This window comes from Salvelinus alpinus, chromosome 35, assembly GCF_045679555.1.
Source record: "Salvelinus alpinus chromosome 35, SLU_Salpinus.1, whole genome shotgun sequence".
NCBI classification, from domain to species: Eukaryota; Metazoa; Chordata; class Actinopteri; order Salmoniformes; family Salmonidae; genus Salvelinus; species Salvelinus alpinus.
In genome coordinates this window covers 10,613,739-10,637,873 of record NC_092120.1, presented here as the reverse complement: position 1 = coordinate 10,637,873, position 24,135 = coordinate 10,613,739, and the positions used below count along the sequence as shown (strand labels likewise).

General features: G+C 44.2%; 1 protein-coding gene across 5 annotated transcripts; it reads right to left on the bottom strand.

Annotated features, from left to right (window-relative positions):
* Positions 1-253: 253 nt before the first annotated feature.
* Positions 254-23,861, bottom strand: LOC139564523 (dyslexia-associated protein KIAA0319-like). 5 transcript variants are annotated; one of them, XM_071384109.1, is made up of 18 exons: positions 23,439-23,861; positions 22,331-22,408; positions 20,994-21,652; positions 20,224-20,395; positions 19,997-20,059; positions 19,775-19,867; positions 6,964-7,096; positions 6,387-6,598; positions 6,034-6,199; positions 5,776-5,924; positions 5,342-5,493; positions 5,071-5,209; positions 4,782-4,941; positions 4,389-4,525; positions 4,042-4,164; positions 3,843-3,933; positions 1,981-2,072; positions 254-1,891 (listed from the first exon to the last, which is right to left on the bottom strand). In XM_071384109.1, exons 2-18 carry the CDS (start codon positions 22,380-22,382, stop codon positions 1,734-1,736), a joined length of 2,751 nt encoding a protein of 916 aa, XP_071240210.1. In that variant the 5' UTR covers positions 22,383-22,408; positions 23,439-23,861; the 3' UTR covers positions 254-1,733. The 5 variants fall into 5 exon arrangements, with proteins under 5 accessions (XP_071240210.1, XP_071240211.1, XP_071240212.1 ...); XM_071384110.1 differs by lacking the exon at positions 23,439-23,861 and adding an exon at positions 22,518-23,425; XM_071384111.1 differs by lacking the exon at positions 23,439-23,861 and adding an exon at positions 22,522-23,425.
* Between the last annotated feature and the right edge of the window lie 274 nt (positions 23,862-24,135).

Sequence of the window (24,135 nt, the reverse complement as noted above, 5' to 3'; positions counted from 1 at the left end):
TCCCCAACCCTGGTCCTCGAGTACTCCCAACAGTACACACTTTTGTTGTATCCCTGGACAAACACACCTCATTCAACTCATTGAGGGCTTGATGATTAGTTGACAAGTTCAATCAGGTGTGCTTGTCCAGGGTTACAATAAAAATGTGTGCTGTCGAGGGAATTGGAGGACCAGGGTTGGGAAACACTGCCTTACATCTTACTACTCATTTTGGACAGGAAAGAAAATGACACAGAATTCAGAACACTGTTCATTGATTTGATGCATTTGTTTTATTTCTGGCAATATATTATCTGTAAAAACATTGGTAGCTGTAATTAGTTAAGTAAACCAAAGTATATACCAAAAATTGGGTGGTGTAATGGGAAAAATCCATGACTATTAGTGTTTCCGTCCATATTGGGGAAATATCTCCCCAGTCGCTTACGAGAACAAAAAATGTAAAGCAACCATTGGACATGCTTATGTTGCTATAATGTCTAAAGTATTTTATCCATTCCATCAATGGCTACCTGTCCTGCATAGCAACGTTACTTATCAAATCCAACAGTCCTCTTCTTAACCCTTAAACTGTGTGTCCTGCCTGTCCTGTCAATCATTATTTTGCACTATACTCATGTAAGCAGACATTCTCTGACACTGAATTCAGGAGGCAAAACATCCATCATTACACAAAGGAATTACTGATTGAAAGCATGTCACCCACCATGTTCAAGTTAGATAATAGATCTTACCAAGGGAAGGAAGAAAGGATGCTTTGCCAAGTACTTGGATAGAACAGGGTCTCTGTCAGCCACAGGCTTATGGTGCATAGTGCAGTTTGGCACCTAGATTGTCCCATGAAATGCCTGGTTATGTTTCTTCGGGCCCATTTATGAGACCTATTATGCTTATTTAGCATAAAGAAGCTTTAAAATGAGAAGGATACCAAAACTATACAACTAGTTTGGAGGACAAGGGTGCTAACTCAAAACAGTAGTTCAGATACAGTAAAATGCTGTGTTGTATTGTGTCAAAGTCCAAGACACTCATAGAGAGAGATCACAGAGAAATTGAGTTAGATTCTGATTAAATCATTCACGAGTAGCATCACAAGATGGACTTTGGGGAGTAAACATAAGAATTATGAGACTTTTCCCCAAACGTGCACTCAAGCCATTTTGACAAATCCAATTTGTCAAATAATTTACAGGAGAGGCGCCAGACGCTCACAACCAGGGTTGGGCTTGTCTCCATCTCCTATAAAATAAAGACAGTAAAAAAAACATTATTGGATAAAAAGGCAAAGTTAAAGGTCAGTAGTAGTCGGTAGACTAGTATGCATAATGGATAGTTGTATGTACATTCACCAATCTGGTTATCTGTAGAAGTATGTGAGGCCACAGAACCTCACTGTGCTACTCACAAAGAGCACCTTCATACTTGGTGTCGAATCATTCAAACAGTCTGTATGCATGTAAACTCAATGCTACTGTTAGTTCCCAGAATCCAGGGATGCCCAACTCTAGTATTCTACAGCCCTTGGATTTTCACATCTCCCTGGTGCTGAGTTGTCCAATGAATGTCATAGAAAGTACACACCTGGTTGAAACCATTATTTGAATAGAAGACGAGACCGAAAACAAGCAGACACTATGGCACTCGAGGACTCGAGCTGTGCACCCCTGCCATAATCACAAAAGTGGGTTTCACTCATGTTGTCTGATAACCACCCCAGTTCTGTGTGTTCCTGCTCATCCGAAGGTGTTCCCGTTGCGGGCAGCCTGAGCATTGGTCCGGTTTCTGCTCCGGACCGGTCGGTCTCGGCTGAAGATGGTGTCCTGGTCACTGTCCAGCTCTGACTCGGACATCATGAGGCTGGAGTTGTGCTCCGTGCTCCTGTGTTTGATGTCTGAGAAGGGGACAGACCGGGTAGATCATGGCAGGGTCACCAAAAACAGGAATGTTTGAAATGTGTTGATTGAAAAATCAGACACTTACTGTATTTGGGCCTTAGCTCCATTTTCTCCTGTTCGTCCATGTTGTCCAGTATAGTGTACTTGGTTTTCTTCCTGACCTTAGTGCGACTCCTCCTAAACATAAAAAAACACATTTCTATTAAAGTTCCAATGCAGCCTATAAAAATAATATCAATATCAAATAATTTCCAGGTAACGTTTAAGTACCTTACTGTGATTGTTTTCAATTAAAATATTCTAAAAGATACAAAAAATTACTTGTTAGCTAATAGCCATTTCTCAAGCAACAATTTTGCTTGGACTGTCTGGGAGTGGTCTGAGTGGGGAGGGGGAAACTAAAAACTTGCTGTTATTGGCAGATAGGTTTGGAACTCGCTTTCTTATTGGTCTATTAACTAATTTACCACCAGGCGATGTCACCAGGCAGGCCAAAACCCCATCCAACCAAAACAGGCAGAAATTTCAGGCAGTCTTTTCAAACAGCTCTTACACTAAAATGGCAATATCATAATTTTCACAATTTCACAGTATTATTCCAACCTCATAGTGTGGAAATACTATATATATACAGTACCAGTCAAGTTTGGACACACCAACTCATTCCACGGTTTTTCTTTATTTTTACTATTTTCTACATTGTAGAATAATAGTGAAGACATCACAACTATGAAATAACACATATGGAATTATGTAGTAACCAAAAAAGTGTTAAACAAATCAAAATATATTTTAAATTTAAGATTCTTCAAAGTAGCCACCTTTTGCCTTGATGACAGCTTTGCACACTTGGCATTCTCTCAACCAGCTTCACCTGGAATGCTTTTCCAACAGTCTTGAAGGAGTTCCCACATATGCTGAGAACTTGTCGGCTGCTTTTCCGTGAAGAGGCGACTCCGGGATGCTGGCCTTCTTGGCAGAGTACCTCTGTCCAGTGTCTGTGTTCTTTTGCCCATCTTAATATTTTATTTTTATTGGCCAGTCTGAGATATGGCTTTTTCTTTGCAACTCTCCCTAGAAGGCCAGCATCCCGGAGTTGTCTCTTCACTGTTGGCGTTGAGACTGGTGTTTTTTGTGGGGACTATTTAATGAAGCTGCCAGTTGAGGACTTGTGAGGCGACTGTTTCTCAAACTAGACACTCTAATGTACTTGTCCTCTTGCTCAGATGTGCACCGGGGCCTCCCACTCCTCCTTCTATTCTGGTTAGAGCCAGTTTGCGCTGTTCTGTGAAGGAAGTAGTACACAGCGTTGTACGAGATCTTCAGTCTCTTGGCAATTTCTCGCATGGAATAGCCTTAATTTCTCAGAACAAGAATAGACTGACGAGTTTCAGAAGAAAGTTATTTGTTTCTGGCTATTTTGAGCCTATAATCGAACCCACAAATGCTGATGTTCCAGATACTCAACTAGTCTAAAGAAGGCCAGTTTTATTGCTTCTTTAATCAGAACAACAGTTTTCAGCTGTGCTAACCTAATTGCAAAAGGGTTTTCTAATGATCAATTAGCCTTTTAAAATTATAAATTGGATTAGCTAACACAACGTGCCATTGGAACACAGGACTGATGGTTGCTGATAATCGGCCTCTGTACGCCTATGTAGATATTCAATTTTAAAAATCTGCCGTTTCTAGCTACAATAGTCATTTAGAACATTAACAATGTCTACACTGTATTTCTGATAAATTTGATGTTATTTTAATGGACAAAAAATTTGCTTTTCTTTCAAAAACAAGGACATTTCTAAGTGACCCCAAACCTTTGAACGGTAGTGTATATATAAATCACAGGAAATCACATGTTTTACTGCACTGGGCCTTTAACAAACAGCTAATCATAAAATCTCTATAGGACATTGCTGTGTGTCTGAGCAAGAAAAGAAAAGTCACCTTTTGCAGCAGTACACACATGCCCAGGTGACTGTCACGATGAAGACAATGACCATGAAGAAGGACAGGATGAAGTAGAGAACCCGCCACTCTGCCAAACAGAAGAGAAAAAAGACTGGCACTGTGAATGTAGCATCTCACAGCAGACGGGGCAAAAACTATGTCATCCTCTCAGGACCGATGAATGAACATAGCTCACCACAGTTGCTCTCTCCATCGCCAAAGAACCTGCGAATGACGTTCTCCGTCCAAAAGGGGTCACAGACACACTCCTTGGTGATTGGGTCACACGTCCCACGGCCCGAGCAGCGGAGCAAGCACACTGTGTGGGGTGAACACCAATACACAAACAGGATCAGCATACACCACGGCAGAGGACAAAGACAGACAGCTTTCTTACTCACCAAGTGATGAGACGTCATCTAGTCTAATTTAATCTCTCATGTAATATAATCAGAGATGGTCTATAATATTGTTATAACATTGTAACAGGCTTTGATATAATATGATAAGGTAAGATGTGGTGTTCTGTGTTGTGGTACTCACTGACTGTATCCACTCGAAGGACTCTGAAGAGCAGGTAGTCAGTCTTCTCCCTCAGCAGCTGACCACGCAGCACACTGGCCAGTTTAGGACCAGGCACTGGCCTCTCAGGACCCTGCACTGAGAACCTCAGCACTGTGCTACACACACACACACACACACACACACACACACACACACACACACACACACACACACACACACACACACACACACACACACACACACACACACACACACACACACACACACACACACACACACACACACACACACACACACACACACACACACACACACACACACACACACACACACACACACACAATGCAGTAATACAATGTGTAAAAACACAACCATGTATGTTTTGTATGTGTTTGCTGCATTGGGCAGTACCTGAGATCTGAGTGTCCCCATAGGCCCCTGAGGTGGATGTCATTGTCCAGGACGTGGAGCAGTGCTGCCAACTGTCTGAGCACCGTGTCCTTCTGTGACACACTCACCTGGGCCAGCGCCACCAACATCTCCACCTCCACCTCCTCACGACCCCCAGGGTCTGTGGACACACAGAGAACATACCCACTCTGACAGAACACACATATGCTGTACATGCTGTTCAGCTCTTCCTCCTAATGCTCGTCATGGTCTGTGGGGAAACACAGTCTGAGAACACACACACATCTACCTGGCCGCACTTCCACGGTGGCTGTGGCGGTGCTGCTGCGTCCCTGGGTGTCTGTGACATGCAGCTGGAACAGATAGGTGCCCTCCACCAAGTTGGCCAGGCACAAGAAGGCCTGCTGCTCTGAACCATACAGCACGTCCTGGGGAAACAACAGGACAGAGTAGTTCCAACCTTAAAGTAGTTCCTTCTTCCTACCAGTATAGCTAACAGCATATTACAAGCTCAAACTATATTTACCGTATACCTAAGTATCAAGACTCCTCTCACTCACCCCAGCAGCAGGGCTCTGACTGTCCCGGACCCAGAGGAAGTGCACCTCGGCTGGGTCACCATCCGTCACTGAGCCTCTGAGCACAAGGGAGTTGTTGGGCAGGGTGAGGGTATGGCTGCCGCTGGCATGTGCTACAGGGGGAAGGATTCTGGCTGAGGATGGACAACAGGCTATAGATGAGTACCATCATGCTCAACCAGCCTGGGTGATGATGTCTCATCTTGTTTTGAACAGTTTTGCTGTGTTTGAAGCATTGTGTGTTTTCTTAGCAGGTTGACGTTTGTCATTGATTATTATTAGGGTTAGCAGTGTGGTTAAGGTTAGGTTTAAAGTCACATTTTATTGCTTTGTGGCTGTGCCAGCTAGGGACCACTCTGCAGAGCTGCCTCCAGTACATGAGTCTTCCCAATAAATGCCAACCTGTGTTTTCTTACCCTCTTGAACCCTGACTGTGAGAAAGGCACTGTCTGTCAGCCCTTCCTGGTCACTCACAGTCAGACTAAATGTGTAGCGGCCCGCTCTGAGGCCCGTTACTTTGGCTACAGGCTTGTCCACACCCTCTGTCCTTGACCCTGGAGGACCTCTACAAAACAACACAGAAAAACATGATGAGAAAGCTCTTCAGCTTGTTCTTCATATCTTTATAGACTTTTCTGGACACAGCCTTTGACCTATATGAACAGCATTGGTACCTGATGGTGTCCCAGTGGTAGCTAGTGACGGCGTGGTCATCAGTGCTGCTGCTTCCGTCCAGGGTAACGCTGGTCACTGGGAGGGTCAGCTGCCTGTTAGGACCCACTACAGCCACAGGGGCTCCGTTTGACTCCTTGACCTCAGCTATGGGGGTGCTTTTGTTCTCTATGGGACAGAGCAAAACAGATCATTTGTTGAAACATGTCCTATGCATGTTTTGATACCCTTGGGTTTACTACTAGGTGGACTAAGGTAAAGGAATGCCTGAGGTAAACTGCCTGAGGACAATCCAATGGTGTAAAACATATCTGGTACTCTGTTATAATCTTAATACTGTCCTTATGTCATTTACCTGTCATCTGAGTGGCAGCGGTAGTGACAGAGGAGGTGGCTGCAGTAGGGTCACCCTGTCTGTGGGCCAGGGTAGCAGCAAGGCCAGGGCTGGAGGTGGGAGTGAGAGTGTCATGGCTGGGGTAGGGCAGTCGGTCATTCTCCACTGGCTGAATAACCTTCACTGTAGCCGTGGTGGAGTCTGACAACCCGGCAGAATCTGTAATGGTCAACCTGGAAAAAAAGATGAATTCAAGATGAATCCAGCTAATCTTGTACGCTTGTATTGTAGTGGTGGGGGAAACATTGATGGTAATGGCTTACACAGTATCTATGTCACGTTTCCATGAGGCTTCATTCATAGATATAACTATCTAAAGGCAGAAAACCTTTGGTCCTGTATTCCTGTTGGTTAAACACCAACTATGATTAATAGAGACCATATACTGTAATTATTAGTGCAGTCTGACCTGTGTTCCATGGTATGTATAGCAGCATACCCAAACTATTGTGTCTTCCGTTTGAATTTCAATCCTTGAATTGACTGAGATTAAATTAAATTGGACCCCAAGTCTAGGCCACAGAGGTCCTATCCATACCTGAACGTGTACTCCCCAGGGGCAAGGTTGGATAGGTTGAGAATCTGTGTGTCCGAGAAAGCTCCAAGCTCTATGGATGGACCTCCAACCTGCTCCCAGTGATGGCTGATGATCACTCCATCATCAGAACTCTCTGTGAGGGACCATCAAACACAACATAGGACAAACGGACAACATAATATATCATTAGGTGGGTGCTTGATAGAATTCATAGTCAAATAATTGGATAGGACTTGCAGACTCAAATTCTTCAACAGATTGAAATACTGGCTAACGTTATTTAAATACAGCAGTAAGACAATGTTACGACCCAAAACAGATCTTCACCCTCGATTGAAACATTGTTTACGTTTCACATCAATAAATGTTGGAGCATTTGAGTGTGCATGCCCTAATGGCTCTTAGTCCAGTATTTTGATATTAGACTAAACTCCTCGATCTGTAATGTTCATTCATCTGTCTGATACTACTGCTCTGGTGACAAGAGGAAGACTGCCCTCTACTGATTCATCAGTAGAGGGCACCATGTCCAGCAGCATCTCAACATCCACAGGGGAACATTTCTCCTTTCCATTTCTCATTTTGGGTTACTGTCATGATGATAAATATTTAGATAATACATGAACCCAACAGCTAAAACAAATTATTTATTGAGGTTGTTACAAACTTGGAAAAGAAAGAACACACTGATACATTTCTCGATTGAATGAATATGGTCTTACATTTACATTTTAGTAATTTAGCAGACACTCTTATCCAGTGCGAAATACAGGAGAAACTAGGGTTAAGTGCCTTGCTCAAGGGCACATCGACATATTTTTCACCTAGTCGGCTCTGGGATTCGGTTACTGGCCCAACGCTCTTAACCACTAGGCTACCTGCCACCCCAGCTATATAGTATAATATGCAAACTATTCAATTACACAATATCTGAAACAGATAGATTATTTTGTTTACAATAATATAGTAATTGTTAGTTTATAAGGCGATTAGAAGTAGAATATACACCCCACGGTGGAAATGGCCACTTCTTTGTTGCCCTCTTATTGGGATGTTTTGTTCTAGTATCTCTTTTTTCAGTATTTGACATTGTTTATTTTAAAATGCAACCCTAATGTTATGTTAAAGTAGGCTAGCTTGGCTTGAAAGCCATTCTGTACAATATGCTCTAATGTTCATTAGGAATAGCCCATAAGTCCTCACAGAGTCGTTCAATGTCAAGCAAACAGTATGTATTGTAGCTATAAGAAATAATGTAAATTCAGCTTGTAACCTCAATCAACATTTTCCCCACATTTCATATGTCTAAGTCAGAGGAGAATCACTTTGTCCAAAGTGACAGTGGCCTACATGTCAAATCTCTGGTCTCCAAGGGGAAAAGTCACAGCTCCATCTCTTGGCTCAAAGGGCGAAGCCGCTCACAGTGCTACTGGTGACCTGCACCACCCGTCAAAGCCCCAAAAGGCTAAAGTCCTATATGAGTCCATCCTGCTTGTTGACCCCAGAAACCCCAATGAAATCAGGATGATCCTGAGGAAGGTTGGTTGCCTAGGCTCATCTCAGACAGCTGTGTCATGTCCTAAGCTGTCCCAGCGGGTCTCACAGTGTCCAGTCCTGTCCCAGAGTGCTGTGCAGCATGTGGAGGGCAGTGCCAGTCAGGTGCATGGCCATGTTTCCTGCCCACTGACAGAGAAGTAGCTGAGCAACTTAACAAAGAAAGAAATTAAAAGATTGGATGATTGGTGTCATTTCCGGTCACAACTTGCAGACTTGTTTACGTGCTGCTGTGCGTTTTGTTGCTAACCTTACTTTGCTACCTGACAACTTTATGGTTTTTACTTTTATTACTGTTTATATTTTTAGTTTTTTCCCTCACTCTTTTTGCGTTTTGTTGCTAACCTTACTTTGCTACCTGACAACTTTACGGTTTTTACTTTTATTACTGTTTATATTTTTAGTTTTTTCCCTCACTCTTTTTGCGTTTTGTTGCTAACCTTACTTTGCTACCTGACAACTTTGCGGTTTTTACTTTTTAATTACCGTTTATATTTTTAGTTTTTCCCTCACTCAACTTTTTTTCATTCAACTTTTTCACTCCGGACGCTTTATCTGGACATGGTTCGTCAGGACCTCCACCAGCCGAAGCTAAGTAGTAACATTAACATGATGCCTTCTAACTGCAGTCGCCGTACTCCTAATATGCAGGAGAACGATCGCCTCACGGCGAGGACAGCTGTGCTGCAAGCCCAGCTTCAGACGCAATCGTTAGGCAAGGGTAATTTCAGTGTAGGAAAGGATGAAAGAGCGTCTGTGCCACCATTAAGTACAGATAGTAGTATAAATCCCCTCGCACAGTCCCCGCAGCCGGACAACTTTCTCATGGCTTCTGGAGGGAAATGCTGTAGGAATGCTCAACCTGTGTCACTCATTCAGCTGACAGAAACTTTCAACCGGTTCTCCCCATTAAGCAGCGAGTCGGAGTCAGAGGCCGAGCCTTCTCTGGTCTCTACTCCTCCCGTTACGGGGTCTGAGAGGCCGAAGCCTCCCACCATTAGCTCTGACAAATTGAAAAGCCTAGTCATTGACGACTCCATTACCCGCAGTATTAGACTTAAAACGAATCACCCAGCGATCATACACTGTTTACTAGGGGGCAGGGCTACCGACGTTAAGGCTAATCTGAAGACGGTGCTGGCTAAAGCTAGAACTGGCGAGTGTAGAGAGTATAGGGATATTGTTATCCACGTCGGCACCAACGATGTTAGGATGAAACAGTCAGAGGTCACATAGCTTCATCGTGTAAAACAGCGAGAAAGATGTGTTGGCATCGAGTAATTGTCTCTGGCCCCCTCCCAGTTAGGGGGAGTGATGAGCTCCACAGCAGAGTCTCACAACTCAATCGCTGGTTGAAAACTGTTTTCTGCCCCTCACAAAATATAGAATTTGTAGATAATTGGCCCTCTTTCTGGGACTCACCCACAAACAGGACCAAGCCTGGCCTGTTGAGGAGTGATGGACTCCATTCCTAGCTGAAGGGGTGCTCTCATCTTATCTACGAACATAGACAGGGCTCTAACTCCCCTAGCTCCACAATGAAATGAAATAGGGTGCAGGCCAGGCAGCAGGCTGTTAGCCAGCCTGCCAGCTTAGTGGAGTCTGCCACTAGCACAGTCAGTGTAGTCAGCTCAGCTATCCCCATTGAGACCGTGTCTGTGCCTCGACCTAGGTTGGGCAAAACTAAACATGGCGGTGTTCGCTTCAGCAATCTCACTAGAATAAAGACCTCCTCCATTCCTGCCATTATTGAAAGAGATTGTGATACCTCACATCTCAAAATAGTATACATAATAGCTACATAATGTTAGATCCCTCACTTCCAAGGCAGTTACAGTCAATGAACTAATCACTGATCATAATCTTGATGTGATTGGCCTGACTGAAACATGGCTTAAGCCTGATAAATTGACTGTGTTAAAATGAGGCCTCACCTCCTGGTTACACTAGTGACCATATCCCCCGTGCATCCCACAAAGGCGGAGGTGTTGCTAACATTTACGATAGCAAATTTCAATTCACAAAAAAAAAACGCAACATTTTCGTCTTTTGAGCTTCTAGTCATGAAATTTTTGCAGCCTATTCAATCACTTTTTATAGCTACTGTTTACAGGCCTCCTGGGCCATATACAGCGTTCCTCACCGAGTTGCCTGAATTCCTATTGGACCTTGTAGTCATAGCAGATAATATTCAAATTTTTGGTGACTTTAATATTCACATGGAAAAGTCCATAGACCCACTCCAAAAGACTTTCGGAGCCATCATCGACTCAGTGAGTTTTGTCCAAAATGTCTCCGGACCTACTCACTGCCACAGTCATACTCTGGACCTAGTTTTGTCCCATGGAATAAATGTTGTGGATCTTATTGTTTTTCTTCATAATCCTGGACTATCGGACCACCATTTTATTACGTTTGCAATCGCAACAAATAATCTGCTCAGACCCCAAACAAGGATCATCAAAAGTCGTGCTATAAATTCTCAGACAACCCAAAGATTCCTTGATGCCCTTCCAGACTCCCTCTGCCTACCCAAGGACGTCAGGGGACAAAAATCAGTTAACCACCTAACTGATGAACTCAATTTAACCTTGCGCAATACCCTAGATGCAGTCGTAACCCTAAAAACTAAAAACATTTGTCATAAGAAACTAGCTCCCTGGTATACAGAAAATACCCGAGCTCTGAAGCAAGCTTCCAGAAAATTGGAACGGAAATGGCGCCACACCAAACTGGAAGTCTTCCGACTAGCTTGGAAAGACAGTACCGTGCAGTATCGAAGAGCCCTCACTGCTGCTCGATCGTCCTATTTTTCCAACTTAATTGAGGAAAATAAGAACAATCCAAAATGTATTTTTGATACTGTCGGAAAGCTAACTAAAAAGCAGCATTACCCAAGAGAGGATGGCTTTCACTTCAGCAGTAATAAATTCATGAACTTCTTTGAGGAAAAGATCATGATCATTAGAAAGCAAATTACGTAACTCCTCTTTAAATCTGCGTATTCCGCCAAAGCTCAGTTGTCATGAGTCTGCACAACTCTGCCAGGACCTAGGATCAAGGGAGACACTAAAGTGTTTTCGTACTATATCTCTTGACACAATCATGAAAATAATCATGGCCGATAAACCTTCAAGTTGCATACTGGACCCTATTCCAACTAAACTACTGAAAGAGCTGCTTCCTGTGCTTGGCCATCCTATGTTGAACATAATAAACGTCTCTCTATCCACCGGATGTGTACCAAACTCACTAAAAGTGGCAGTAATAAAGCCTCTCTTGAAAAAGCCAAACCTTGACCCAGAAAATATCAAAAACTATCGGCCTATATCGAATCTCCCATTCCTCTCAAAAAAAAAATTAAAAGCTGTTGATCAGTCTGGTTTTAGACCCCATCATATCGTCCAAGGTGGCTTAGCAGTTCAGACGTCTTTTTCTGTTCCGTATTGTCGTGTCCTGTATATATATATATTTACACCTTTCTTCGCATATCTTTTATTTATTTTATTATCCAAGAACTCAACTACAAAAGCTTTCCTGCAAAAGCTTTCCTGCAACCCGCTTCACCAATTACAAAAAGTATTATTTACCTCAATCTGAAAATCCATCGTGGAAGCTAGCCAGGGGCTAATTCAGAAGCTAGCCTGAAAGCTAACCAGAAGCTACTCCGATAGCTAGCCAGAAGCTAATCTGTAGCTGCCCCGAAATTAGCCGGTTTGCTGGCTAGCGTTGGTGTTTCAGCTGCCCACGTTTTGTGGTCATCAGCTATTCCTTTAGCTCGATAATCTACCGGCACTTTTGTGCAACGCGACTCGGACCGGAGCATTCCGGGACTTTTTTTCTCTCAGTTTCCACGGATTCCAGCCGCAGGCTCTGGACACTTGCACCTTGATTTCGCAGCTAGCTAGCTGCAAACCGTGTGACTATTGGCTTACGTCGACCCCGGAGCAAACTCAAATCATTCTGGAGCTAGCCAGCTGAGGAGTTCCATCACCATCCGGACCCGTTTCTTTTGTTGCTGCTGCAGATACGGAACCCCACCGGGCCTTCACGACTGACTGCCGCGACTGACTGCCGACGTTATCTGCCCGAGGGATTTATCCAACTGGCACCTCCGTCCCGACGTTACCTGAACGCTCATCTGAGGCCCGCTAATCGTTAGCTGTCTTATCGGCTGCTATCTGAACAAGTATATCGGACAACTATTATTATTATTATTATTTATTTATTTTATTTTTTTCCTTGGGTCACTATATCTATTTTGCCAATTTGGATTGATCCCCTCTACCACACGGAACCCCACTACACGGAACCCCACTAACCTACCGACGGAAACGCACGAGGTATCTACAAACAGACCTCCATCCTATGCTGCTACCGATAGCCATATACCCGGCCAGCTGTCTGGATCGCCACGACCCCAACCAACCTCTACTCACTGGACCCTTATTGATCACTCGATTAAGCATGCCTCTCCTTAATGTAAATATGCCTTGTCCATTGCTGTTCTGGTTAGTGTTTATTGGCTTATTTCACTGTAGAGATTCTAGCCCTGCTCTCTATACCATATCCAACCTCTCAGTTCCACCACCCACATATGCGATGACATCACCTGGTTTCAATGATGTTTCTAGAGACAATATCTCTCTCATCAGCACTCAATACCTAGGTCTACCTCCACTGTATTCACATCCTACCATACCTTTGTCTGTACATTATTCCTTTAAACTATTTTATCGCCCCCAGAAACTTCCTTTTACTCTCTGCTCTAGTAGCTCTAGGCGACCAATTCTCATAGCTTTTAGCCGTACCCTTATCCTACTCCTCCTCTGTTCCTCTGGTGATGTAGAGGTGAATCCAGGCCCTACAGTACCTGGCTCCACTCCTATTCCCCAGGCGCTCTCTTTTGATGACTTCTGTAACCGTAATAGCCTTGGCTTCATGCATGTTAACATTAGAAGCCTCCTCCCTAAGTTTGTTTTGTTCACTGCTTTAGCACACTCTACCAACCCGGATGTTTTAGCCGTGTCTGAATCCTGGCTTAGAAAGACCACCAAAAATTCAGACATTTTCATCCCCAATTACAAGATTTTCAGACAAGATAGAACGGCCAAAGGGGGCGGTGTTGCAATCTACTGCAAAGACTGCCTGCAGAGTTCTGTTATACTATCCAGGTCTGTTCCCAAACAATTTGAACTTCTACTTTTAAAAATCCACCTCTCTAAAAACAAGTCTCTCACCGTTGCCGCCTGCTATAGACCACCCTCTGCCCCCAGCTGTGCTCTGGACACTATATGTGAACTGATTGCCCCCCATCTATCTTCAGAGCTCGTGCTGCTAGGCGACCTAAATTTGAACATGCTCAACACCCCAGCCACCCTACAATCTAAGCTTGATGCCCTCAATCTCACACAAATTATCAATGAACCTACCAGGTACCACCCCAATTCCGTAAACACGGGTACCCTCATAGATATCATCCTAACAAACTTGCCCTCCAAATACACCTCTGCTGTTTTCAACCAAGATCTCAGCGATCACTGCCTCATTGCCTGCATCCGTAATGGGTCAGCGGTCAAACGACCTCCACTCATCACTGTCAAACGCTCCCTGAAACACTTCAGCGAGCAGGCCTTTCTAATCGACCTGGCCGGGGTATCCTGGAAGGATATTGATCTCATCCCGTCAGTAGAGGATGCCTGGTCATTTTTTAAAAATGCCTTCCTCACCATCTTGAATAAGCATGCCCCATTCAAGAAATTTAGAACCAGGAACAGATATAGCCCTTGGTTCTCTCCTGACCTGACTGCCCTTAACCAACAGAAAAACATCCTATGGCGTTCTGCATTAGCATCGAACAGCCCCCGTGATATGCAACTTTTCAGGGAAGCCAGAAACCAATATACACAGGCAGTTAGAACAGCCAAGGCTAGCTTTTTCAAGCAGAAATTTGCTTCCTGCAACACAAATTCAAAAAAGTTCTGGGACACCGTAAAGTCCATGGAGAATAAGAACACCTCCTCCCAGCTTCCAACCGCTCTGAAGATAGGAAACACTGTCACCACCGACAAATCCACTATAATTGAGAATTTCAATAAGCATTTTTCTACGGCTGGCCATGCTTTCCACCTGGCTACCCCTACCCCGGACAACAGCACTGCCCTCCCCTCTGCTACTCGCCCAAGCCTTCCCCATTTCTCTTTCTCCCAAATACAGTCAGCTGATGTTCTAAATGAGCTGCAAAATCTGGACCCTTACAAATCAGCCGGGCTAGATAATCTGGACCCTTTCTTTCTAAAACTATCTGCTGAAATTGTTGCCACCCCTATTACTAGCCTCTTCAACCTCTCTTTCGTGTCATCTGAGATCCCCAAAGATTGGAAAGCAGCTGCGGTTATCCCCCTCTTCAAAGGGGGGGACACCCTTGACCCTAACTGCTACAGACCTATATCTATCCTACCCTGCCTTTCTAAGGTCTTCGAAAGCCAAGTCAACAAACAGATTACCGACCATTTCGAATCCCACCACACCTTCTCCACTATGCAATCTGGTTTCAGAGCTGGTCATGGGTGCACCTCAGCCACGCTCAAGGTCATAAACGATATCGTAACCGCCATCGATAGGAAACAATACTGTGCAGCCGTATTCATTGACCTGGCCAAGGCTTTTGACTCTGTCAATCACCACATCCTCATTGGCAGACTCGACAGCCTTGGTTTCTCTAATGATTGCCTCGCCTGGTTCACCAACTACTTCTCTGATCGAGTTCAGTGTGTCAAATCGGAGGGTCTGTTGTCCGGGCCTCTGGCAGTCTCTATGGGGGTGCCACAGGGTTCAATTCTTGGACCAACTCTCTTCTCTGTTTACATCAATGATGTCGCTCTTGCTGCTGGTGATTCTCTGATCCACCTCTACGCAGACGACACTATTCTGTATACTTCTGGCCCTTCTTTTGACACTGTGTTAACAACCCTCCAGGCGAGCTTCAATGCCATACAACTCTCCTTCCGTGGCCTCCAACTGCTCTTAAATACAAGTAAAACCAAATGCATGCTCTTCAACCGATCGCTGCCTGCTCCTGCCCGCCTGTCCAACATCACTACTTTGGACGGCTCTGACTTAGAATATGTGGACAACTACAAATACCTAGGTGTCTGGTTAGACTGTAAACTCTCCTTCCAGACTCACATCAAACATCTCCAATCCAAAGTCAAATCTAGAATTGGCTTCCTATTCCGCAACAAAGCATCCTTTACTCATGCTGCCAAACATACCCTTGTAAAACTGACCATCCTACCAATCCTCGACTTCGGTGATGTCATTTACAAAATAGCCTCCAAAACCCTACTCAATAAATTGGATGCAGTCTATCACAGTGCCATCCGTTTTGTCACCAAAGCCCCATATACTACCCACCACTGCGACCTGTACACTCTCGTTGGCTGGCCCTCGCTTCATACTCGTCGCCAAACCCACTGGTTCCAGGTCATCTACAAGACCCTGCTAGGTAAAGTCCCCCCTTATCTCAGCTCGCTGGTCACCATAGCAGCACCTACCTGTAGCACGCGCTCCAGCAGGTATATCTCTCTAGTCACCCCCAAAACCAATTCTTCCTTTGGACGCCTCTCCTTCCAGTTCTCTGCTGCCAATGACTGGAACGAACTACAAAAATCTCTGAAACTGGAAACACCTATCTCCCTCACTAGCTTTAAGCACCAGCTGTCAGAGCAGCTCATAGATTACTGCACCTGTACATAACCCATCTACAATTTAGCCCAAACAACTACCTCTTTACCTACTGTATTTATTTATTAATTTATTTTGTTTATTTTTTATTTTATTCTGTCTCTACTTTGCACTTTCTTCCACTGCAAACCAACCATTCCAGTGTTTTTTAGTTTTTATTTTACTTGCTGTGTTGTACTCACTTCGCCTCCATGGCCTTTTTATATTTTTATTTATTTATACATATATTTGTTTGCCTTCACCTCCCTTATCTCACCTCACTTGCTCACATTGTATATAGACTTATTTTTTTTCACTGTATTATTGACTATATGTTTGTTTTACTCCATGTGTAACTATGTGTTGTTGTATGTGTCGAACTGCTTTGCTTTATCTTGGCCAGGTCGCAATTGTAAATGAGAACGTGTTCTCAATTTGCCTACCTGGTTAAATAAAGGTTAAATAAAAAAATAAATAAAAAAAATAGCACTGAGACTGCACTTGTGAAGGTGGTAAATTACCTTTTAATGGCGTCAGACCGAGGCTCTGCATCTGTCCCCGTGCTCCTAGACCTTAGTACTGCTTTTGATACCATCGATCACCACATTCTTTTGGAGAGATTGGAAACCCAAATTGGTCTACATGGAAGTTCTGGCCTGGTTTAGATCTTATCTGTCAGAAAGATATCAGTTTGTCTCTGTGGATGGTTTGTCCTCTGACAAATCAATTGTAAATTTCGGTGTTCCTCGAGGTTCCGTTTTAGGACCACTATTGTTTTCACTATATATTTTACCTCTTGGGGATGTGAATCGAAAAGATAATGTTAACTTTCACTGCTATGCGGATGACACACAGCTGTACATTTCAATGAAACATGGTGAAGCCCCAAAATTGCCCTCGCTGGAAGCCTGTGTTTCAGACATAAGGAAGTGGATGGCAGCAAACGTTCTACTTTTAAACTCGGACAAAACAGAGATTCTTGTTCTAGGTCCCAAGAAACAAAGAGATCTTCTGTTGAATCTGACAATTAATCTTGATGGTTGTACAGTCGTCTCAAATAAAACTATGAAGGACCTCTGCGTTACTCTGGACCCTGATCTCTCTTTTGACGAACATATCAAGACTGTTTCAAGGACAGGTTTTTTTTTCATCTAAGTAACATTGCAAAAATCAGACATTTTCTGTCCAAAAATAATGCAGAAAAATGTATCCATGCTTTTGTTACTTCTAGGTTAGAATACTGCAATGCTCTACTTTCCGGCTACCCGGATAAAGCAATAAATAAACTTCAGTTAGTGCTAAATACGGCTGCTAGAATCCTGACTAGAACCAAAAACCCAAAAATGTGATCATATTACTCCAGTGCTAGCCTCCCTACACTGGCTTCCTGTTAAGGCAAGGGCTGATTTCAAAGTTTTACTGCTAACCTACAAAGCATTACATGGGCTTGCTCCTACCAATCTTTCCGATTTGGTCCTGCCGTACATACCTACACGTACGCTACGGTCACAAGACGCAGGCCTCCTTACTGTCCCTAGAATTTCGAAGCAAACAGCTGTAGGCAGGGCTTTCTCCTATAGAGCTCCATTTTATGGAATGGTCTGCCTACCCATGTGAGAGACGCAGACTCGGTCTCAACCTTTAAGTCTTTATTGAAGACTCATCTCTTCAGTAGGTCCTATGATTGAGTGTAGTCTGGCCCAGGAGTGTGAAGGTGAACGGAAAGGCACTGGCGCAACAAACCGCCCTTGCTGTCTCTGCCTGGCCGGTTCCCCTCTCTCCACTGGGATTCTCTGCCTCTAACCCTATTACAGGGTCTGAGTCACTGGCTTACTGGTGCTCTTCCATTCCGTCCCTAGGAGGGGTGCGTCACTTGAGTGGGTTGAGTCACTGACATGATCTTCCTGTCTGGGTTGGCGATCTTTGTGGGCTATACTCGGCCTTGTCTCAGGATAGTAAGTTGGTGGTTGAAGATATCCCTCTAGTGGTGTGGGGGCTGTGCTTTGGCAAAGTGGGTGGGGTTATTTCCTGCCTGTTTGGCCCTGTCTGGGGGTATCATCGGATGGGGCCACAGTGTCTCCTGACCCCTCCTGTCTCAGCCTCCAGTATTTATGCTGCAGTAGTTTATGTGTCGGGGGGCTAGGGTCAGTCTGTTATATCTGGAGTATTTCTCCTGTCTTATCTGGTGTCCTGTGTGAATTTAAGTATGCTCTCTCTAATTCTCTCTTTCTTTCTTTCTTTCTCTCGGAGGACCTGAGCCCTAGGACCATGCCTCAGGACTACCTGGCATGATGACTCCTTGCTGACTCCAGTCCACCTGGCCATGCTGCTGCTCCAGTTTCAACTGTTCTGCCTGCGGCTATGGAACCCTGACCTGTTCACCGGACGTGCTACCTGTCCCAGACCTGCTGTTTTCAACTCTCTAGAGACAGCAAGAGCAGTAGAGATACTCTCAATGATCGGCTATGAAAAGCCTACTGACATTTACTCCTGAGGTGCTGACCTGTTGCACCCTCGACAACCACTGTGATTATTATTATTTGACCATTTATGAACATTTGAACATCTTGGCCATGTTCTGTTATAATCTCCACCCGGCACAGCCAGAAGAGGATTGGCCACCCCTCATAGCCTGGTTCCTCTCTAGGTTTCTTCCTAGGTTTTGGCTTTTCTATGGGAGTTTTTCATAGCCTCCATGCTTCTACACCTGCATTGCTTGCTGTTTGGGGTTTTAGGCTGGGTTTCTGTACAGCACTTTGAGATATCAGCTGATCTAAGAAGGGCTATATAAATACATTTGATTTGATTGGAAGTAAAAAAAGAAATACCGAAATAAAAAGAAAAGAACTGGAAAAGAAATAGAGCCAGCTGCAGAGGCCTAAAGTGATCCTCAAGCTGCAACGGGGTAAAACCCAGACTGAAGACAACAGCCATCTAGATGGAAGGGGGCTCTGCCAGTACGTCAGATAAATTGTCTATCAGCAAGGGATAAAAGAGAACAGCCAGCCAGATGGAATGAGGAAGCTCAACCTGTACCTCAGGGGAGTCTGGCAGGGGACAGAAGAGAACAGCCAGCCAGATGGAATGAGGAAGCTCAACCTGTACATCAGGGGAGTCTAGCAGGGGACAGAAGAGAGCAGCCAGCCAGATGGAACGAGTAGGACTCAACTACAAATCCAAACAATTCTTCAATATCCCTCCCAGCCAGAAGAAGTCGAGAATCATTGATATTTACTCATATGAATTTGCACTCAGCCACATAGCCAATCACATATACACACACAAGCACTAACAACACTTGCTTTTAAGTTTAGGTTTGCAGCATCTATTAGTTTGAAAATACACTTTTACATTAACCACACACAGTCAGTGTGTATTATTTGTATTCATATTAGTGTGTTTTATGGTACATCGGAGCTGTGACTGATCATTCATCTGATATATATTTATCTTTAGTAGGCCTACTCTAAAAGTAAAGAGTAAAATTATGGTAAGGGTAGTCACCATCCAAAGCCAACTATTTCATACATACGGCTGCCATTGATGATGGTTGAGCTGGCAGGAAGTGACATGACCTCGGTTACTGGGAGGGTGACGGCTTTGGGGGTGTGGTTCCTTCTCGCCGCTGTAAGGTAAGAGATAAGCCATCCATTAGGACTGTCAGCAATGTGTGACTGCTGTGTGCCCTTTCTAATTAATCCAGGAAATAAACTTCCGATCATGCTTGTAAAAACCCTTGTGTTTGTGACTGTACCAGTTTGGGTCTCTGGGCCAACGGAGGCTACCAGCTCCACTGTGTCCCTGGGCAACGTTAGCTCTACAGGATTGTCAGATTATACAGAGACAAGAGATTGAGAATAAAACAAGAAAATATGAGATAGAAACAGGTTATGTAACAGGGAGAACAAAGAATATTAAAGACTACCTACAATCACCAATAAAGGTTGAAAAAATCCAATGAACAAAAACCTATTGCAGTACCTGTCTGTGTGGATGTGGTCAGGGGTACAGTACTGGACAGATGAGATGGGGCTTTAGTAGGATGGGAAGTCCTTATTTGGCTCGGTTGGGAGGAGTGAACACTGTCATTCTGTGGTTTGGGCGTGAATGTTGGCCCTGAGCTGGCCAAGGATGTGTTCTGTAGTTCACTATCCTACAATGAAAACAACAGAAAATACATTACTATTCGTATTAGTAAATGAAGACTCTCTAATATAGAATCTGTATGGCTCATTCACAAATTAACACTCTCTCCAAATCCCCCTCCTGGGAATGGCTGACAAGCCTACATTAGCAAGAGAAGCTATATGGATTACACTATGTCCTATCCTCAAAGGATACGTGAAGGTCAGGTGCGCTGAGTGAATATGACTACAGAACAGTTGAGTCAGCAAAATGCCACTGTAATAACACACACACACATATATGCAGACTGTCAGCTGGGTGACCGCTTATCATACCTCAGGGAAGTAAGCCTATTTAAAATGTTCCAGCTGTCCTTACAGGAGATATTTCCAACTGTCTGCCTTAATTTTAGACAGCTTTTTCATGGCCAGTTTGTTCACTAATTGTGAGCTATCTAAATCCTAATCACTGTATTGGATCAATGGAACGTAGAACATCTATGTAACTCCGTATCATTTCCATCATGTCCTGACAAACATGTGGTCCTCACACTGCCTGCAACCCTATCCATGCCATCATTTCTTGTTGCGTCATGATTCCTGCCCATTGTTCCATCTGACACTTACTTTCTTGTTTTCAGGTGTATCGCCAGACGTGGGGTCACCGGGGGGTGCCCCCTGGTTGACTGTCGCCCCAGTGGAAGGACTGGGCAGGCTACCCTCAGCCCCTTCTGTTGCAAATCTCAGCCCCTCTAACCTGCCTTCACTTTCCGATAGGTTGAAACCATCCCTCCCTTCCAATCCTGCAGGCCAATCTGGAAGATCCCCACCGTTATCCTCAGGGCCAAGTTCACTCTCAGGGTATTCCAAATCCATCCCACCTGGGTCACCAAAATCCGTCTGGGGCCCATCTAACAGGGCTAGGTCCTTCAGGGCCTCCACGTCCCCAGAGGGGCGGGGCCTCCAGCGACTGGGGTAGGGCTCCCCCCTGACCAGAGACTGAAGCAGCAGGGAATGGGGGGGTCCTCTCTGCAGGAAGGCCATATAGGAATCAGCTCCAGGTCTCTGTCTGGGCTGACAGTTCTCCCTCTGCTGGCAGCTGAGGATGTAGCAGCGACGCTCAAACAGCCAGGCCAGGTTACAACCAGGCACATCACAACAGGCCCCGGCACACTGCGCCAGAGATGACACGTCTGGCACCCGCAAGATATTGCTGCTCCTCAGGGCCGGGGAGACCACAGCCTCTGAGTAGGTCGCACCCTGCCAGCACTGTGACGCCTCTGCAGCTATGGTACAGAGCACAGAGATATATGGTAAAACAGCTTTTGCTTATACTTTGCTTATATTTAGTAAAGGTCAGCAATAAAATCAGAAAGAGTCACCTTCCAACATGCTCCACTAAGGCGTCAACCAGATGGAACCATTAAACGGAGGGAAACTAGCATGAATTGTTCAGCGATCACTTCGCTGATACTGTGAGCCTAGGTATACTCACATCTTAGCTCTCAACAATATCCTCTGATAACATAGGGAAAAGGCATCAGCTGCTTTCTTTGTGTCACAGTGGAGAGTGTACGATAATGAATAAATGGACTCAATAACAGCAAACGTAATTCTTCTGCTGCTCTCATAAGGGGATATTGAGTGCACAAGCAGATCCTGGTAAACATCACCCAAATATACTGCCACTCTTAGAATGAATCAATAAGCTTTTTGGAGGTACTTAAAGGGCACATTTGGGTTCATTATCCTGTTATTAATTGTTCATTTTAACCCCCGAAAAGCATCTCTTGTGAAACCATTGTCTTTTTGACAACATGGGAATCAGAAACTCAATACAAACATGACTTCTATTTGTTAACTTTATGCTACAATACAAGTATACAACATAGAACACCCAGCAAAAATATTCATTTAACATGAGGTACATTCACAAGAATGTCATTTTAAAGATGTCCCCTAACCTTCCATATAGTGCAGGATGAGACAGAGAAGCAGGTGAGCTCCTGTCTGCATGATGCACCGGACAGACTGATCTAAACCTGGAACACAGAAGAAATCACAGACACATTACTCATTGTCCCAGATATTAATAATAATAATAATCACACATCACCTACTGTATCTACCAATGACCACTTTGATACTCACTCACAAAAGCAACATGGACTCTCCTACCCACAGAGAATGACCGTCAGTATCCTCCTGCCTCATGTTGAGTGGATCGTGTGTGACTCCGTGTAAAGCCACATGCTACCTTGGCAAGGATGACACAGCACCGCTCTCTGCCCATACCTTCCATGGTGGACTCTACTGGTGGGAACCTGTTACTACTGTCACCATACTGTGTGCTTACTGGTTTGTTGCTTCTGCTTACTGTGTAGGTAAACAATGATCATATATTTAAGTTGTTTCAGCTAATTGTTAAGGGTAGTGGTTAGGATAAAGTGTGATTCTAATATAGGGCTACAGATCAAGGGTCACTGTTGGTCACTGTATTTGAACTCAGGACAAAGCATTGAATTTGAACTCAGGCTTGATCCCCATTATCTGTCCTTTTGCATACCATGCTGAGAAAGTCACTGAATAAGCTGACACCATAGAAGGCTCTCTAAATAACAAATGAATTAACCAATTACTTAATCATGAGTAAACCTAACATATTGGTAATGTGTGGTCGCACTAAAACACTACATCCAATAAAGTCAACAAGCTGATTTCCTTTACTTTCTCCATCCACATCCCTTGTATTATAAAACGCTGTTCCAGCACCATGGACAGCAACTGAGGGAAGGTGGAGAAAAAAGGTTTCATGAGGTATTTGATGATGACGCAACCAACTGTTTTCTAGACTGGGGTCTGCAACACAGTATTCTAGAAGCTAACGTCATTAGCCTACTAACCTCACGGTTGTTGAGGGGATAACATGGTTAGAATGTGTAGCCTACAACAAGATATCGAATTTAAATAGATACTACCGAGCAAGCTAAGCAGTTCAACTATTCAAAGCCCTCCATTACTCACTGCTCATACAGCACTTACGAAAGATGTAGCTACACGTGAGACACTCACCAAGGATGAAGGGTGCAACAATGTATCCAAATAGCGGTAGAAGTGAAAGTCGTTGTTCCAGTCGATAAGACAAATTATGCTTGCATTTTGTAGAGAGGGTGTAAATTCCCGGCGCTCACACAATGTGCAGTCGAAATACGCCTAGCTCGGCTGGGTTGCTACAGTCTTGTTCACGCCAGCTACTGCACCATCCTTCTCCACTGTTCCCCTGCTGCTGTTACCGGTAGACATCCTTTGTAGCTCTTTTGGGCGCAGCCGACTGGGTGGTGGTAGGTCTCGAGAGGCAATTTGCTCTGCAGCTGAGCAAAATTAGTGCGCACTGATATTCGGGGAAAAGCTGCTCATGTCATGCTGCTCACCATCCCTGACTGGCCTCGGTGGCTTGCCTTCCATGCAAGGGGAGGAAGTGTCGCCAGCTGGATATATCAGGGGAGGGAGACGATATATCTTCAATATATAGTACCAGTCAAAAGTTTGGACACACCTACTCATTCAAGGGTTTTTCTTTATTTTTATTATTTTCAACATTGTAGATTTATAGGGAAGACATCAAAACTATGAAATAACACATGGAATCATGTAGTAATCAAAAAAGTGTTAAACAAATCAAAATATATTTTAGATTCTTCAAAGTAAATAACATTTGCCTTGATGACAGCTTTGCACACTCTTGGCACATTCTCTCAACCAGCTTCAC